Raw genomic sequence first — 17,917 nt, 5'->3', positions numbered from 1 at the left:
TTGGTAGACCTAATACGACAAGAGAACGAAAAGCAAAAGCTAGGCCAACACCAAGGAAAGCTAGTCGTCCCGGAAACGACTTTAGACGGACAGATTTTTTTGAGGACCGCTCTGATCCGTGAAGCTCACGAGCCCAAAATATTCGCCCACGCAGGACAGAACAAGACGATACAAATGATCAAAAGACGGTATTTTTGGGAGGGCATGAGTCAAACCATTCGGAAATACATCAAAAACTGTCACGACTGCGAGCGAAATAAAGGCAGACACGACAAGACCCCGGGCCTATTGCATCCGCTACCGATACCGAATTACGTTTGGGAACATGTAGCAGTTGACGGAAAGGACATGCCCAAAGACAAGTTCGGATACGACTACGTGTGGGTGTTCGTTTGCAAGTTCAGTCGCCTGATAGCCACCATCCCAGGACAGAAGACCGACACAGCAGAAATCCTGGCCTCCCGATATTACCGATACCTATACCGTTTCCTAGGACTACCTTTCGTTTGGATTAGCGACAACGCCGGGCCGTTCATCTCCGAATTCATGGAGACGATAAATGAACTTACGGGTACTAAACACCGACACGGCAGCGCCCTGCACCCTCAAACACAAGGTGCCGTAGAGATAACCAACCAGGAACTGGACCAAAAGCTGCGGTTTTATATCGACAAATACCAGACCAGTTGGAGCGTACATTTGCCTGCTTTGGATTTTGCCCACAACGCCGCGTGGCATTCCAGCCTTGGTATGTGCCCGTTAAAGGTAGTGCTCGGGACCGAACCCCGAAACCCGCTGTCCACCGACCTGCCAACCACGACCGTTGATTCAGACCAGAAACGAAAAGCGCTGCAGATCGTCCGCCAGACTAAAGAAGTCCAAGAGTTGGCTCGCCAAAACGCGCTAAAAACGCAGGCGAGGCAGGAAGAACAAGCTAACAAAAAGCGGCGACCAGTAGATTTTGGGGTTAACGACTATGTTTTCGTCAAGAAAAAAGGGTTTCCGACGACCGCACCGACGACCAGATTGGATTCACAGTGGACCGGACCATGGCAGATTCTAGAAGAACGAGGATATAGCTATGTTTTGGACGTACCTGAATCGTTTAAAGGAAAAAATTTGTTCCACGCAGACCGCCTCCGCAAAGCCGCAATGGACCCATTACCACAACAGAAAAGAGAGCCGCCTCCGCCAGAAGAGATCAACGGAGAACCAGAGTTTGTGGTCGATAAAGTTTTAGCGTCCCGATTATTTGGCCGGAGTAAGATATTGCAATACCAGGTCGCATGGCAAGGATGTGATCCAGACGACACGTGGTACCCGGCTGAAAACTTCAAGAATTCAGCGACAGCCCTTGACGACTTCCACAAGAAGTACAAAGATGCCGCAGGACCGCCGAAGCGATTGGCAATCTGGATAAAAGCCGCTGCCGAGGATAAGTTGGACGAACCGAATCAGGAGGATAACGTGGCGGAGCATGGAGAGTTAAACGGTAAAAGGAAAAAGCGACGACATGGTTAACTTGACAAGAGCCTCGCATGATCTCCTGCGTCGACATACGAGGTTTGGAAGGGGGTAGTGTGACATTTGGACCATGAGATCACCAGACCCTAACCCTGACCCTGGACCAACGACCCACCAGGGTGATACCTTTATCGACGTCGCGTCAAGCTCAGAACTTTGTTTGTTTCCTTTCCTCTCCTCAGAGTAGAATCTTCGTCGATAGGCGCCAATAGACTAGCTTCCGTGCTATGCTTACCCTGGCCGTGACAATATGTATATATATTGCACCAATGCACCATTTACATTGTATTATTAGCGCTGCACAAACTCAATGCACGGACGGGAGAATTGTTCCGAATTTTTTGAGTTGCATGAGAAATGCGTGCGTTCGTTACAAACTGTGCGTGCAAATAATATATACAGATACTTCAAATCGCTGGAGTAATTTGTATTTTCCATAACAGCATAGTGATGGTATCCATTTACGGGTCATTTGAACAGATTGTTGGGTGCAAAAATACGCAAATATAATATTACAAGTTAAATGCCCTCAACAAGCTCAAGTTTCGACAGGCTCGCCTAGTCCTAGTCCCAACTAGTTCTAGAAGCTGTCCTCTTTTTTAGGGCTTGGCCCCGGCCAACATGTGCGTCTCTTTGTTCTCGCGTACAAGTTCACCGGACGGACAGCCAAAAGCTCGGCATCATAAACAACGGGCTCCACAGTGGCGTGGGAAAATTCGTACCGATACACCAGCAGCGCCATCGCCATCTTGACCTCCAACAAGGTCCGGCTGAACCCAGCGCAACCCCTGGACTGGGGCAGCGTCCTCGCGGCCTTGGTCTCCCAGCTCTCCGGATCAAACCGCACGGGGCTGTCCCGACTGACTGAATCTTGGTGCGATAATGTTGGGATGACGACCGAACCCTCGGATATCATTACCCCACCGGGGAGAACCACATCCCGTTGGGCGACTCGCGCGGTCTGCAGCGATGGGCTATATATCCGCTGCGTTTCTTTGACAAACCAATCCAAATATGGCATATCATTCAGCTCATCCATAGTCCACGCCTTGTCTTCCGCAACGCCGTGGTCCAAAAGCTCCTTTAAAAGCCTATCCTGCACGCTATTATACCGGCACAGTGCATATATGCACCACGATAACAACGTTGATAAGGTGACGAACCCGGCCCCAAATAGTACTAGACAACTGTTGACCAAATGTTCGCGTGGTAATCTATTGCCTTTGCCGTCCACCGCTTTCTGCAAATCGGCGGCCAGGCAGTTGGTGTGCAGCGCCCCTTTGTACAGCTGGGATTCTTTTTCATCCGTGCAGGCATCCGTACAACACTGTTCGATAGCCTCGTCGACACCCGCCCAGAGGAGGTGGCGTACCTCGCGCATCCGCCGCGGGTCCCCGAATGGCAAATTTGCGTACCAGGGCGGCCTGAGGGATAAACGTTGTTTCAAGGCCAGGTACTCGCTTAGATGGTGGATGGTTTTGTAGGATTTGGCTTCGATGCTGTTGAAATGGCCCAGATCGGCGCCGAAGACGGTTTTCCAGACGATTTGACCGGCCAGTTTAAACATGTATTGGTAGACGTTGAATGCGAGCGAACCGTCCGACATGGCGTCCAGGATGTAAAAGGCCTTTTCGACGGACCGCTGCACCGACGGCGTGTAATAGCGGACGGCCTTGGGGGCCACGCATGGTGGTATGAAGTGGTGCGACGGGCCAAAGGCTGGCGAGTCGCCGTCGCCGAGCAGGGCCTCGCTATCGGAAACAAAATGCAGCGGGTCCCCCGGGTCCGGCGTCCTTTTGGAGAAAAATCCCCCTTCCTGCAGCACATGCCGCGCGATGACCGGGTCGTTGCTGTAGTACGCCACCATCCCCATGTTGTCCGTCTTGATCACCTTTGCACCATATCGGGCGCATAGACGGTCCACGTTGCCGAAAAGGTTTGGGTATAACTCGTCGCGGCTACAGGCGAGGGGAGAATGGATGGGAATCTTGGCGATACGGATGTCAATGGTGGACCTGCACCGCGATACGTCGCCAAGGCAGTGAAGCTGTGTCCCATCTCCGGCGTGGAAGGTGATTTCTATGTCAATTAATACATGTTAATCACCCCCCGCGCCCGGTGGATAAAAAAGCGAATTCAACCAGCCTAGAAAGACTCACCTGATGGCTGGACTACGCCAAACTCCTCTCCTACACGTGATTTGAGGGCTTCCAAATCGGTGATGTTCTCCAGGCTAATATATCGTGGTCGTTGGCTGGACAAAAGGCATGTGTTCAAGCTCCGCTCGGATGTAACCGAGCCAGTTCCGACTGTAATAACTCGGCTTCCATGCTTTAGCAACGACCGGTTGACAGTTTCGTCAACGATGTAATTTGAAATAAACATGGGTTACCTATCTCGATCCTGTAACGAGTGTACGAATATGGCAATACCGGATCGGGACGGGGTTCTTGTGTGGCACAACACAAATTTCGTTTCGGATGGCCACAGTAGTTTATAGGTAGGTAGTTCGCTGCTACCAAGCAAGATCTTTCGAGGCCCAATTAGCCCGAGTCATTCAGTCCGTCCTCTTGATATCCAAAGAACGTCTTTGCTGGCGTTGGGTCCCCTCAAGGAGCAAGCTGGGGTGGTAGTGTAGAAATAAACAGTGGTATTTGTTCACAATCGGTCCGTTGCTGCAAAAACGAAACCAAGTCCATGTTGGGAAAAGTAAAAACGACTAGTCCGGATAACTTGGCGGAGGACGTCTGTAGTGATCCCGCGGATCTGGTAACTTTGTGATTAGCCAACTAACTTTGATCGAAGCGGAATAACAGCTTTCACTACTTGCTCTGATTCCCGTCCTATTTTGGTAATTTACTTTGGCCAACCACAGAGCAGCACAAGTACAGACGCTGAACGCTATTTTTGTTTGGGTTCAAAGATAAATCATTCCCTGATTCTAAACTTTCGGCAGAGTGACTAGATTCCCTGCTAGCTGCATACAGAGGAGAATAAATAAAGAACAGCAGCCTTTGGAAGGCTCAGTTGTCCGGAGCACTCCAAATAGTGAGATCCAATCTGTCGCATCATACGCAACCATGGCAGCACACAACGACGGGAGCTTGCCATTATATACGCCGACAGAGGTCGCCACACACCAGAGCAAGCAAAGCCTCTGGGGCTTCATTGAAGGCAGAGGTAAATCCCACCCCGCAGCATTTTTATAATATGCAAAACGGAAATTTTTGACAAGAACAGAATCAGTGCACGACGTGATAAACTTCCACGACGATTCTGCAGGCGGCGCAGATGCTTTCCAGGATGTAGTAGGGAGCGACGGCACCGAGGCCTTTGAGTACGCGGGGCACTCTGCCGACGCCGTCCAAAATCTCGAGGGATTGACTTTTGGGGTGTTTGCCGATTCGCATGTGAGTTTCACTGCCCACTCTTTTTCCCCTGCAAAATCCTCCTCGGCCATCTACCGAAAACTTTAATCTTTTTGGGGATCTCCCACCGTCCAATCTCCCGAACTTTCCACTTTCCTAAAAAAAGAAAAAAAAACCCCCCAACTTGTCCTGGCGCTTGTTCTTGATCTCTTGACACTTTTCCATGCAGATATTGGACGAAACTGGGTTCCAGGCCACCCACTCCGTCGGATCGGGCAGTCAGTCAAAAGGTGCGAGGCTCGTAATCGGGAACGGGATTATCATCATCAGGCTAGCTGCCACCTTGGGTGCTGCAGTCTTTGCTACGGGACTTCTCTTTGTGGCACTCAGCGCTGGCGACATGAAGACGCTAGGAAAGAAATATGGGAACGATGAGGGGGCGCAGAGCCGCAGCTCCATGGATGAGCTCGCTTGGGTCAAGGTCTTTATGCTCGCAGTAGCTGTCTTGGTGCTTGTGGCTGTTTTGCCTTACCGCTGGATTGTCCGGCTGTTTACACGCCGGAAGGACGTGTGGGAGTACCCGGCGTATTTTCCGACGAGGAACGATCCTGGTGTCTAGGTAGTCATGCGCGTGGTAGCAGGGATCTGCCTAATGTCGGGCCGAGTTCCTTCCGCGAGTAGTGCGTGCGTGCGATTCTTTACTACTCAGCACACCGCGGTCTCGTGGCCGAGACTAAATAAATCATCAACTTTCCAACAACTCAGTTCAAGTTTACTCCCGCAAACTTTGATACAATCGCGCCGCCTAACGGTAGAATTTTCCCCAGTCAGCCAGTTCCACTTCCTCGGCCTCAGTACCTTGGGACTTCGACTGGCTATCGGTTATGTTTTCCGTGGTTCAGGCATGATTCGGTGAAACTATCCTCGATACTTGCCTCAAGCGCGTGTTCCCAAACGGTATGCGGCTCCTGCAGATCTATATCGTCAGGCTGTCGAGCCTGGTATTGTTCGTTGTTCGTCGTGTACCCTTTGCGGTCGTAGGCACTGCCGAGACTGACAGGGATGTTGTTGACTAGCGGTATAACCCGAGTGGTGAGTAGTCCGTTGGTAACTGGGCCCTATGGCCGTTTAGTACAGTCGTTTCCTAGGGAGCTCACAAAAGGCGTGATTAATCGCAACAAATCTATTCGCTCATTCCGTCTATTTAGGGATCACACCGCAGTGCACGTGACGATTCAACACGCATGTACGCACATGCGCAAATAAACAAACTGTTGGTAAAATATTCCAACCCCGCACTTTGCTGACCTTTCTAGCCCCCGCGAATTGCGCTGCGCCTTTCATGCATTTCAAATGTATGTTTGTAGTCGTATGATTAAGGATTGCTAAAGCCCGTATTTTGTTATGGCCTTGCAGACGGTCGCTGGTGACGCGAGCATATGAGCCGAGAATTCCCGAAGGTACCTAATATAACGCTGCAACAGCCGCTGTATTAGCAGCCTTCGAACCAGCATCTTTTGTCACGGCGTGGCGCTCCAAGGGCACCCCCCGCTTTTTCATAGAAGTGCGAGGGCCACTTGCAGATAAGAGGTATTTATTGATAAGGTGGGAGTGAGCCGTTGTACGACGTGGGGGCCTGGGAGTTGTGGGCGGATGCGTTCGTTCGGCATTTTGCAAGGGAGTTGTGTTTTTTACGACTTGTGGATTGCATGAGCACAATCAGCCATACTAATACACCTCCTTTGTTCGTCCCATCACATCCTTGACCTGAATGAAATGATGCGCGAGTCATTATTCTTCACATTAGCAAACAATCATGGATGCAACGGACGACGGTCAATTCTCGATCCCCTCCAGACGTCGTGAAAATCACCGGCGTTTGGTACCGGGGCTCCCCGGCCATCGAGATGGACTGTTGGGTAGGCGCATGCAATCGGAAAGATGGGCGTTTGGCGCGGTGCAAACGGCTTCCCAGGCTGCAAGGACGGGCCGGCGTGCCCCTGTGCGGCGAATGCTGTCCGGGCTAGCTGAAGAAGACGCCGGTCATCATAAGGAGATGGTCCTTCTGCTCAGTAGGATCATGTCGGATCGTCCTGACGCTGGAAGGGAAACAATGCACAAGCTCCAGGTGGAGCACAGAATCGACCTGATCACGATACTCGGCTCGAGACCGTGGGGAGACGACATGCTGGGCGACGCCATGTGGTCGTCATGGGGAAGGATGAGGGACGGGGCGATATGCTCCATGCCCCACGGAAGCGGCGTGTATGTGGACTATAAACAAGACGGAAGCGTGGCCGAGGTGGGCCTCAACGGCTATTTCCCGACCTGCAACGTGACCCAGAGCAGAAGCGGACGCATCGTTACGGAAAGCTCAGCAGCCGAAGCAGCGGCCTTGCTCAGCACTGCGCTGGTCGCCGTGACCTGCGCCGGCGAGGATTATCAAAAGTACACATCGGCCCTGGGCGACTTCGCCCGTAGGTGGCTGGCGCATCTGGAAGGCAGCCTTGGAGCCCAGGATCTGGGCGACATGTTGGCTTGGGGCGGGGCGCTGCCTGTGGTGACCATGGTTGGCATGCTGGAGCCGATACCAGATGCGGCAAAGAACCTAGCCGTGGCTGCCAGAGACGTCCTGGCGAGGGGCGGCATGCAGTCCCTGCAATGCCCGATACTCATGTCCCCCACGCAGACGGACTATTGCGCCAGCCTGCGCGCCGTGGGAAGTGTGGCCCACGGAGCTCAACCTCTCAGGATATACGATTCGGCCACAGAGCAGATCCGCAGGTATGAAGGAGGGGCGCCGTACTGCGCGGTGTCCTACGTGTGGAAGGAATGGGATGACGACCATCTGAGGGCCAAGCTGAGATGGTACGCCGCCGACGGTCAAGGGATCTTTTGGGTGGACAGGTGGTGTATAAACCAGTTCGACGACGAGGAAAAGGCAGACCAGCTGGCAAAGATGGTACATATATACGCCCGAGCCGCCGAGACGCTGGTTCTGGTCAAGTCGCAGCAGGACATCTCGGTGACCCAGGGCTGGGACGACCTGGGAAGGGCCTGGGAAGAGGCGGCGTGGCACACTAGGGCCTGGACCTACCAAGAAGGGGCATGCAGCCACCATCCCGTCGTGCTCATACAGGGACCCAGCGAATCCATCAGCCTGGATGCCGCCCTCGTCGAGGTGGCCGCCGAGTGTCGGAAGCACACGGAGACTCAAGGGTTCGCCTGGCCATTGATGTTGAGCCTGGGGCCACTGTCACGGGTGGTGGGCAGGAAATGCCTGATGGGCAAGAGCCGTGGTATTACCGCGTGCCACGCAATCGCACCCACAGCCTTTGGCAGTGTAGGGCTGGAGGCGCTCGAGTTCGGCATAGTCCAAATCGGAAACGTCATGGATGCTTTGTTGACCAGAGAGAGCACGAGTCCAGACGAGGTGTTCCGAGCGGCACTGCCATTGGCCGGAATCAAGCTCAATCTAGTTCTGGAAGGCATCACAACACGTAAAGACCTGCTGACGCAGCTGATAAACGACGGCCACATCGGTACCAACATCCTGGCCTGCTGCGGAGAGCTCGAGTGGGATGGAGAGTGCAGCTGGGTGCCTTCGTACGACAAGCAGGAGCCAGGCCTTCCGAGCATCGGTAGGGCAGACAGCTCCAGTTGCCATGCATCCGTGGTGGATGGGCTCCTGTGCTTGAAAATCCGGGATATCAAGGCTCAGGAGGCGCATGACGAGCCACTGCCTCTGCGCTGTTTGAGAAGCGGAAAATTGCTTACACTGCAAGGCAAAAACATCCGATGGTTCGCACTTGTGACATATGCTGGAGCTGCAAACGGTGTGGTTGTGAAATACTCACCGGTGGAACATGATGACGGCAGAATCTACGTGACTGGGAATTATTTGGCGCTCAGGGTCGTCAAGGACAGAGAGCTGGGAAGCAGCAAACAAGTTGCCATTATGAATGATATGTTTGGGGGTGCCTAGTCACGCAATGACAACGTTTGCGCGTATGCAAATTATTCTGCAGCCTACCTACCCGCCCCCGCGATTTTGGTCAGCGCCAAGCCGCACCGTCGCTTGCACTCCTTGATCATTGGCCAAAAAGTATCCGACTCACGGCACCACCTACCACTCTGGATATTGCAGGATGTTGCAAATTGCTCAAACCTGCTCGTGGAGACGAGTGTGGAAGAGAAGGCGTTCAGCATTATAAAGATTATCAGCATCGACCCGGTTGAAATGTTCTTCTACCATCGAAGCTGTCCAGCGGTGAACAGCAGCGGCTCCTGTTACGACCCAAAAGGATTCTTCACCATGGGCAGGTTTGCTAATGTGTGGATGCCCATTTATGGGCTTCTGACCACCGTCCTAGCCACGGAACTGATTCCACCGAGCCAAGATCCCTGGTACGCAGCACCACCCGGATTCGAAAGCAAAGCCCCGGGAACAATCCTGCGCACTCGCCAGGCGCCCCCAAACATCACCGCTCTCGCCAACAACTCAGTAGAGGCGCACCAGCTCTTGTTTCGCTCAACAGACACCCTATACAGGCCGTCGTGGGCAGTGACGACTGTTTTCCTCCCAACCGAGGAGAGCAGAGCTGGCAGGAACAAACCCGCGTTGCTCTCCTATCAGATACCCTACAACACTCTTGACGTTGACCAGAGCCCGAGCTATGGCCTCTCGACCATATACGGAGAGAACATCATGGCCGACGTCCGACAAGGTCTAAGTCAGGGTTGGATCGTGAGCGTGCCGGACTTTGAAGGACCCGAGGCGGCATTCTCCGCGGGGCCTCAGGCCGGCCATGCAGTCCTCGACTCTGTGCGAGCTGTCCTGTCCTTCACCAATCTCACGGAGCCAGACAGCGCACGCTATGCGCTCTGGGGCTACTCGGGCGGCGCATTCGCCAGCGGCTTTGCGGGCGAGCTGCAGGCCTCGTACGCGCCCGAGCTCGACATTGCCGGCATAGCCATCGGAGGTGTGCTTTCCAACTTCACCCAGATCATATAAAACGTCACGGGGTCACCGGTAGCTGCGATTGTGCCGTATGCGCTCCTCGGTCTTACCGCTCAGTATCCAGAGGCGCGGCAATACTTGGTCGATCACCTCCACAAGGAGGGGACACATAACGCGACCAGCTTCCTCAGTGCGTTGCACATCCCGGCCGCGGAAGCAATTGCTCTTTTCTCTGGTCAGGACATATTTGGTTATTTCACCAACGGCGACGAGATCATGAGAGCACCTGAGCTGGCCCGGGTGTTTGGTAACAACTGGCATGAGAGCTATCGTGAGTTGTCTTGCCCTGGGTTTTGCCCCCTTTTTATCAAAACGATCCTAACAAAACCCATTCATTAGACGGCATTCCCCAGATGCCGGTGTATGCATACAAGGCGATACATGACGAGAACACCAACATTCGAACTACAGATGAACACGTAGCCAGGATATGCGGTGTTGGGGCAAACGTTCTGTATGACAGAAATACAGTTGGAGGTCACGAGGATGAGGCTATAAGTGGTGGTAGAAGAGCATTGAAGTGGCTTTCCGATGCCTTGGACGGACGGCAACTTGAACCTGCAAATGGCTGCAAAGTTCAGAACGTGACAGTGGGTGTTTCGCTGTGAAATACCATGGAGGATTATTGCTGCAGCGTTGTAGGAGGACCTTTGAATGGTGAATGCAAGGGTTCGCCGATATACTTAGTATTACTAATGCAGTATAGACTGGCTTTGTTGTATCCAATCGCGCGGTGTATAGGGGAAGGATGGTTTGATATACCGTATGACATCCTCATCAAGCTACTGTGCGCAATTCCAAGCCTGAGGTAGCTGTGCTCAGAGGTCCGAGAGCTGCAGAGGGGAAAACTTGGAGAAGGCGGACATGATGGACAGCCGCTGAGGGGTTTCTGCGGGGGACTGTCCATTTAACCGACACTCCCACATGAGAGTCTTTTCCTCGCACCTATTCCTGCGGGGCGATATCCGCACTTTCACCTATATTATTCTTGCCCATCTGCCCCCATCCAGGTGCGGAAAGAAACCCCCATTTTCCGGAGTTACCTTGGTGACTTGGTCTTGCACCGATTTGCAGCTCAACGTGATCCTTTCTGCCCTTGAACAGCCATGATTTACGAAAAGGATGGGCACCTCGTGTACAAATACGACGGAGAGGAGGTATGGATCCAGCCATGGGGCCCTGACGCCTTTCGGATCCGAGCTACCAAGAACCACACAATGCCACTGGAGGCATGGGCGCTTGACGAAAGACCGCAGGGAGCCGACCATGAGATGACCACGGCGGAGAACGGCTCCGCGACCATCCGAAACGGCAAAGTCAAAGCAGTGGTGACCAGCCGCGGCAAGATCACAATCCACAAAGCAGACGGCATCGTCGTGCTGGAGGAGTACGCGCGAAACCGACGCGACCTGCTCGACGCAAAATGCAGCGCCATCGAGGTGGAGGCGCGCGAGTTCAAGCCCCTGCGCGGAGGCGACTACCACCTCACGGCGAGGTTCGAGAGCCAGTCGCCCGACGAAAAGATCTTTGGCATGGGCCAGTACCAGCAGCCGTTCCTGGACCTCAAGGGGCTGGACCTGGAGCTCGCGCACCGCAACTCGCAGGCCAGCGTGCCCTTTGCCCTGTCGTCGCTGGGGTACGGCATGCTGTGGAACAACCCGGCGGTCGGTCGGGTCGTGTTTGGCAAGAACACCACCTCTTACGAGGCCTACTCGACCAAGGCTCTGGACTACTGGCTGGTGGTTGGGGATACGCCCGCCGAGATTGTGGGAAAATATGCCAACGTCACGGGGAAGCCGCCCATGATGCCAGAGTACGGGTTGGGGTTTTGGCAGTGCAAGCTGCGGTACGAGACGCAGGAGGAGCTGCTCCAAGTCGCTCGGGAATATCGTCGCCGTGAGCTCCCGCTCGATCTCATAGTCATAGACTTTTTTCACTGGCCCATCCAAGGAGAATGGAGATTCGATCCGCGCTACTGGCCTGATCCAGGTAGGTTCTGCCAAATACTATGCACCGCGAAAACAAAAGTCTCTGTCGCCATCAAGTGGACTGCCTCGCTGACACCACTTTGAAGATTCGATGGTCCAAGAGCTCAAAGAGCTTGGCATTGAACTCATGGTATCCATCTGGCCGACCGTCGACAAACATTCGGCCAACTTCAGCCACATGATGGAACATGGCTTCTTGGTGCGCACGGAAAGGGGCGTCCGCACGAATTTTGAGTTCCAAGGACAGACGGTCTACTTTGACCCCACCAACCCGGCTGCCCGACAGTTCGTCTGGGCCAAAGCCAAGGAAAACTACTATGCCAAGGGCATCAAGACGTTTTGGCTCGACGAGGCCGAGCCAGAGTACTCCATCTACGACTTTGACAACTACCGCTACTTTCTGGGGCCGAACCTGTCCGTCGGCAACATCTACCCGCGCGAGTACGCCCGCACCTTTTTCGAGGGCCAGACCCAAGCCGGGCAGGAAAACGTGGTAAACCTGATCCGCTGCGCCTGGGCGGGCAGCCAAAAGTACGGCACCCTGGTGTGGAGCGGCGACATCGCCTCGTCGTGGGCCAGCTTCCGCAACCAGCTGGCCGCGGGTCTGAACATGGGCATCGCCGGCCTGCCCTGGTGGACCACCGACATTGGCGGCTTCCACGGCGGCGACCCCGACGACCCGGCCTTCAGGGAGCTGTTTGTGAGGTGGTTCCAGTGGGGCGCCTTTTGTCCCGTCATGAGGCTGCACGGCGATCGCGAGCCGAAGCGGGGCACCGAGCCGAGCAGCAGCGGCGCCGACAATGAGGTCTGGTCCTACGGCGAGGAGGTCTACGGCATCTGCCAAAAGTACCTGGCTGTCCGGGAGGCGTTGCGGGACTATACCAGGCGCCGCATGGCGGAGGCGCACGAGCGCGGCAGCCCAGTGATCCGCCCGCTCTTTTACGAATTCCCGGACGATCCAAGGTGCTGGCTGATGGGGGCCGAGCAGTACATGTACGGAGATGCCTATCTGTGCTGTCCGGTGCTGAGTCCAGGTTCTCGTGTGGCCAGAGTATACTTGCCGCGGCTCAAGGATGGTCAGTGCTGGGTCAGCTTCAAGCACGACAATGGACAGGCCGAGAGCTTTGAAGGCGGGCAAACCATCGAGGTTGATTCGCCGCTGGATTGGATGCCTGTATTTGTTAGGAAATCCCGCGCAGAGCTTTGATACACGCTGGCCTTTTTAATGTAAGGAAATGGTACCGAATCTGACCTATGGTGCGATTGCGAAATCGCATGACTATGATGACCAAAGGCAGTTGAGCCCAAGTGTTGATCAGTCGAGCCTTGATGATCAGCTGCATCCCATCCCGCCTTTTGTTTTCACGGTGTATCATGTAACATATTATCAAATCAAGTTGAGCAGTAGTTGTATACAGGGCGCCGTGTGCATAAACTCGGTTGCACCAAGACGTGGGAGTGTGAAAATGATCGTCATGGTCAACTCCACTTTGATTTAAAGTACATCGTATATCCAACCCCAGCCCGTAACCGATGAAAACCCAACCCTGAGAACAAGCCCTGCAACACAAACCGAAGCGCTCGTAGACAAGACATCAAACGGAAAACAAAAAGAAACAAAACGTCCCCAACATGTCAACGTCAAGGCTAGCTGCCCAGGCCAGGGTAAAAGGGCGGGTTGGCCTTGGCAAGGTCGTACGACCCCTCGAGATCCTCCCTGCCGTACTTTTTGACCTCCCTGGTGTCAACGTATATCTGCTGCCTGGTGGAGAGCGAGCCGTCGCTGCGCTGGTAGTTCTGCGGGCGCAGGGTCATGCCGGACTGGGCGCCCTGGAAGACGGTGACGGGCAGGTCGTAGGTGTCGGGCATGTGGTGCATGCCCAGGTTGAAGTAGACGACGAGGTCCTCCTGCTCCAGGGACTCGCCGTCAAAGAAGTTGTCAAAGTCGACAAACGGCGGCTTGGCCTTGTCCCAGGCGGTGATGGGGTGGGCCGAGACGGGCTCCGAGTCCTTGCGCCTGAGGGCGTACAGGTGGTGCGTCGCCCAGTTGATCTCGCGCGGGAACACGGTCGAGTTCTGCACCGTGACGTGGATGCTCGAGCCGGTGGACGGGTAGATCTTGTAGCCCGGGTACTCGCCAAACTCGTTGGGCTTGTCCCTGTTGACGACCGCGTAGGACGCCGCGGCGTTGGGGGCCCAGTTGATCTTGCCCTGGTCCTCGTTGGTGATGAAGCTGCGCTCGGCCTTCATCGTGTTGACCACGGCGCCGCTGGACCAGGGGTATACCTCCTGGTGGGGCACAAACTGCGTCTTGAACAGGCTGTTGTTGGTGCCGTAGATGTCGAGGTCGGCCTTGAAGTTGAGCACGTGGTCGTGCATGGAGCCCGAGAGGTCCTCGCGGATCTTGAACCCGTAGTCCCACGCCTTCTCCTCGTTGACGGCCCTGGAGCCCTGGATGTAGCCCGAGGCGCGGACGATGACCTCGATGGACCCGTCGTGCCGGAACTCGTACGTCGTCATGTAGTCGTAGTTGTCGACGGTGCTGACGCTGCGCAGCATAAACGCCGTGTTGCTGGTCGCGTCGTAGGTCCGGTACTGGCGGTTGTAGTGCCGGTTCATGGGAAAATCCTTGGGGAACTCGAACAGGCAAAAGGCGTCCGTGTAGGTCGCGTAGGACGGGCAGTCGAACCCGGGGATCAGGTTGAAGCCCGTGAAGCCGATGGTCACGTCAATGTAGGAAGCATACGTCTGGGCCCGGTCGGGGCCGGCGTAGTGCGAGAGCGCCTCCTGCATGGCCAACTCGTACACGACCCTCTCGCCCTTGTATCGGATGTCGTGCACGGAAAGCCCCGCGCGCCCCGTGGCCACGTAAAAGGTAAAGTCCATCCACGAGACGTAGTTCTGCTCGGGGTCGAACTCGTGGCGCGCGCCGTTGGGCAGGATGGCCACCGGGGGCGACTGGTCGTCGTGCGGCAGCTCGTCGCCGTTCCAGCCCATCTTTTCGTTGTAGGGGTTGGAGGGCTCGCGACGCTCCAGGGTCCTCTTCTCCCTGCTGGCGCGGGCCTCCTCGGCAGCGTCGCGGCGGAGCTTGCTGTTGCTGCTCGACCCGGTACACCACTGAGAGTTGCTCACCAGCGTCGCGTTGCCGCGGTACATGTAGTCGAGAGCAGTGGCCCTCGTCGCGTTGCTGACGGGCAGAGGTCCGATCATGTACTCGCGGGCCACGCAATCACCGTCGCCCATGATGCGCGCATACCGCTTCGGCTTCTGGCCCTGGCCTGACAGGTACAGACTTGCCTCGGTCTTGTTGGGGGCCAGCAGCCAGATGGAGGATCGGACAAAGTTGAATCCCAAGGGACTGCGTGTCTCTCTCCGTTAGCAAGATTTTTCGTTTTCATCACACCGAATCTGAAAACTCGCAAATACATACATGGAAACATTTCTCTCCCGGTCGATGAAGCTTATGATATCCCTCTCCTCCTCGTCGGTGACTTTGAGCCAGAGATTGTCATACGGCGCCTTGGTGGGAATGTAGGAGCCGCTGACCTCGCGCTTTTCGGCCCGGGCGCCGTCAGCAGCGGGCCCGGAGCCTGCCACCGACGCGACGCAGGTGGCCAGGCTGGCAAGAGCGAGAAACTTCATTTTGCCCCGAGGAAGAAAAAAACAAGCAAACAAAAACGAATGACAATTAAAAGAGCGTGGAGGCGAGTGAGCGAGGGGAAGGGGGAAGCAAGACCGTCATCACGGGGGAAACCCCAGCGACGAGTTTATAACTACATGATGGTGCCGGACAGAACGTCGTGGACAAAAGAAGCCATGCGCACCTTAGCGCGGCCGCTTTCCCGGTAGAGCTCTGTACCTGCCTTGGCTGCATGGTAAGAATTCTTTGCCAAGTCTGGCATGAACGGGGTTTAATTATTTATTGTGGGCACGGGGGGGGAATTTGAAGATCCCCCAGCTGAGCGACGCTCGCTGCCTTTGCGCTGCGTGCCATCTGGCCCAGAAGTAGAAAAAACACGAGATAAGATAATGCAGCAAGGGCAGCTAGCTGGCTAGCATGCAAATTTGAGCCCAACTCCACTGCCAGGATACGAGGCGTCAACTCCACCATTCTTTTAACAGTTTCAAATCGACAATTCTCACCAATTCGTTGAAGAAATGCGGGCAATAGGGGCAAGATGGAGGTGGTGGTGACCCGTGCATGTTCCTGCTTCTCCAATCATATGCCTCGGGGTTTGGGACGAACGAAACAGGCGCACCGCCTTGTTTTTTCTTTTCTTTCTCTTCGTCTCTTTAGCAACCACGACTCTTTCTCCTTGGAGGTCTGGATCTTGAGCACCGGAGCTTGCTCCCCCGCTATTCGCTGCGTGTCGGCCGAGCAAGTATGGTGGGTTGTTGGTCCGCCCCTCAATCATGACAGTGAGACGCCACTGATTTTGATCGAGAAATGCACTGACTTGACTTGGCAGAGACCCGGTAATAAGTAGGGCATTTGAGAAATCTTGAATGAATCAATACAACGCAAGATCGTGATCGTCAAGTTTAATTGAGGGGTTTGGTTCTGCACACGAGATGGCATGTGTGCTGCAGGGGTGCGAGTACGAGGTCGCGAAATTAAACGTGAGAATTTTCACCCACAGATCAAGGCCCGCATGACTCGGTTGGCATGCCAAGCGATGATGACGCCATGCCCAATTTGGCAGGCCCTTAATTATTCTGCTGTACTGACTGTCCTGTATGTACTTCGTACGAAGTATCTTACTACGTACAGAAGAATGCTTATCTTCTCCATACCAGATACCTCGTAATACCGGTATATCCTGTTGTAGTGGCCCTGTATGGTTGGATCGGCGTTCGAGCTCCATGCCTGCTGACCGAAAGACAGAAGAAGAAGAAGGAAGAAAAAAAAGTTGAGCAAAACGCCTTCGCTCTTGACTAGAACTAGTCTAGTCTAATTAGGATAGCTAGGAATTCTGCAAAGTGAGGCCACCTTGGGCATCCGTTCGGAGCACTTGCCCGTACCGACCGGAGCCAAATGTGCCGGCCGGCAACGGATGACGTTGAGCCCTGGCAGGTTTTCACACTCTGTCTTCGCTAGCTGCTTCCACTAGCCACTACGCTAGGCATGCTAGCCTTTCGCCGGTGCTGGTTGCCATGTCTCGGCCTACTCCGCTAACGATCGTGGGGTCGATCACAACCAAGACCGGGGCGCAAACGAACGCGCAAATATGGTGATCTTCACCCCGCATCGTTCTGCACCGCCTCGACAAAAAAATTAAAATTGATGAGGCACAATTATTATCCACCCTCCTCTGCAGCAACCGTCACTCAGATTCCATGCAGACTCAAGATCTCTTCGGTGCACGCTGAAGACGTTTGTCTGTATCAATGATACCATTTCTTTTCTTGTAGGGCTGAACTTTTAGGGGCCAAAGCGAGCCAAGGTGGGTCTAGGACCTCGATTTTCCATGCTTGTTGCTGTCAACGTGGACGTTGTGGGCAATGAGAAGTTACTCCGGGACGAGCATGAACAGGGACCGGCAGCAGCCGAACTCCATTGCCAATTGCATAGAAGCTTGTACCTATTCTCCGAGTTATGTGTATATACCCAAGGTGGACAGGCCAGGACACATGCAGCTTCAGCCACCGGTTGTGTCCGTTCGGGAACGAAACCGTTATACTGCGCCGACCTGTTGTCTCGTTGCTTTGCATTTCCCCGCGCGCCACCGACGTGCCTTGTGAGACATCCCCGGCAGTGGATAAAGTGTCGCACAGGTTACGGATACTGTGCTGGTGCTACAATTCGCTGCGCTGCAACATACTACACGATTCGACAAAATTGAGCCTATAGGACATGATAAAAAACAAAAAAAAACCTCAGGGTCCAGGTAGCAAAGGTTTCACGGAACCATTTCTTTCGGTGCTTTACTCTCACCGACCGGACATTTTGGGAAGCGGAATTGGTCAAACGGATTTGATAATATAGGCAGCTACAAGCGAGGGCGCAAATCGGGTTA

General features: G+C 54.4%; 6 protein-coding genes across 6 annotated transcripts; 4 read left to right on the top strand and 2 right to left on the bottom strand.

Annotated features, from left to right (window-relative positions):
• Positions 1-2,104: 2,104 nt before the first annotated feature.
• MGG_09598 (uncharacterized protein) lies at positions 2,105-3,909 on the bottom strand (the record flags this gene model as incomplete). Its single annotated transcript, XM_003721444.1, has 2 exons — positions 2,105-3,603; positions 3,684-3,909. 2 exons carry the CDS (start codon positions 3,907-3,909, stop codon positions 2,105-2,107), a joined length of 1,725 nt encoding a protein of 574 aa, XP_003721492.1.
• Positions 3,910-4,604: 695 nt separating this feature from the next.
• MGG_09599 (uncharacterized protein) lies at positions 4,605-5,511 on the top strand (the record flags this gene model as incomplete). Its single annotated transcript, XM_003721443.1, has 4 exons — positions 4,605-4,704; positions 4,765-4,934; positions 5,122-5,182; positions 5,249-5,511. 4 exons carry the CDS (start codon positions 4,605-4,607, stop codon positions 5,509-5,511), a joined length of 594 nt encoding a protein of 197 aa, XP_003721491.1.
• Positions 5,512-6,819: 1,308 nt separating this feature from the next.
• Positions 6,820-8,877, top strand: MGG_09600 (uncharacterized protein; the record flags this gene model as incomplete). Its single annotated transcript, XM_003721442.1, has 1 exon — positions 6,820-8,877. One exon carries the CDS (start codon positions 6,820-6,822, stop codon positions 8,875-8,877), a length of 2,058 nt encoding a protein of 685 aa, XP_003721490.1.
• Positions 8,878-9,148: 271 nt separating this feature from the next.
• Positions 9,149-10,632, top strand: MGG_14057 (lipase 5). The gene is made up of 3 exons (XM_003721441.1): positions 9,149-9,874; positions 9,977-10,183; positions 10,252-10,632. The coding sequence occupies exons 1-3, from the start codon at positions 9,208-9,210 to the stop codon at positions 10,518-10,520; spliced, it is 1,143 nt and encodes a 380-aa protein (XP_003721489.1). The 5' UTR covers positions 9,149-9,207; the 3' UTR covers positions 10,521-10,632.
• Positions 10,633-11,018: 386 nt separating this feature from the next.
• On the top strand, positions 11,019-13,107 carry MGG_09601 (alpha-xylosidase; the record flags this gene model as incomplete). Its single annotated transcript, XM_003721440.1, has 2 exons — positions 11,019-11,901; positions 11,987-13,107. The coding sequence occupies 2 exons, from the start codon at positions 11,019-11,021 to the stop codon at positions 13,105-13,107; spliced, it is 2,004 nt and encodes a 667-aa protein (XP_003721488.1).
• Positions 13,108-13,262: 155 nt separating this feature from the next.
• Positions 13,263-16,478, bottom strand: MGG_09602 (uncharacterized protein). Its single transcript, XM_003721439.1, has 3 exons — positions 16,044-16,478; positions 15,331-15,980; positions 13,263-15,258 (listed from the first exon to the last, which is right to left on the bottom strand). Exons 2-3 carry the CDS (start codon positions 15,540-15,542, stop codon positions 13,548-13,550), a joined length of 1,923 nt encoding a protein of 640 aa, XP_003721487.1. The 5' UTR covers positions 15,543-15,980; positions 16,044-16,478; the 3' UTR covers positions 13,263-13,547.
• Positions 16,479-17,917: the final 1,439 nt, after the last annotated feature.

The sequence above is a fragment of the Pyricularia oryzae genome, chromosome 7 (assembly GCF_000002495.2).
Source record: "Pyricularia oryzae 70-15 chromosome 7, whole genome shotgun sequence".
Classification (NCBI taxonomy): Eukaryota; Fungi; Ascomycota; class Sordariomycetes; order Magnaporthales; family Pyriculariaceae; genus Pyricularia; species Pyricularia oryzae.
This window is presented reverse-complemented; position numbering and strand designations above follow the sequence as displayed.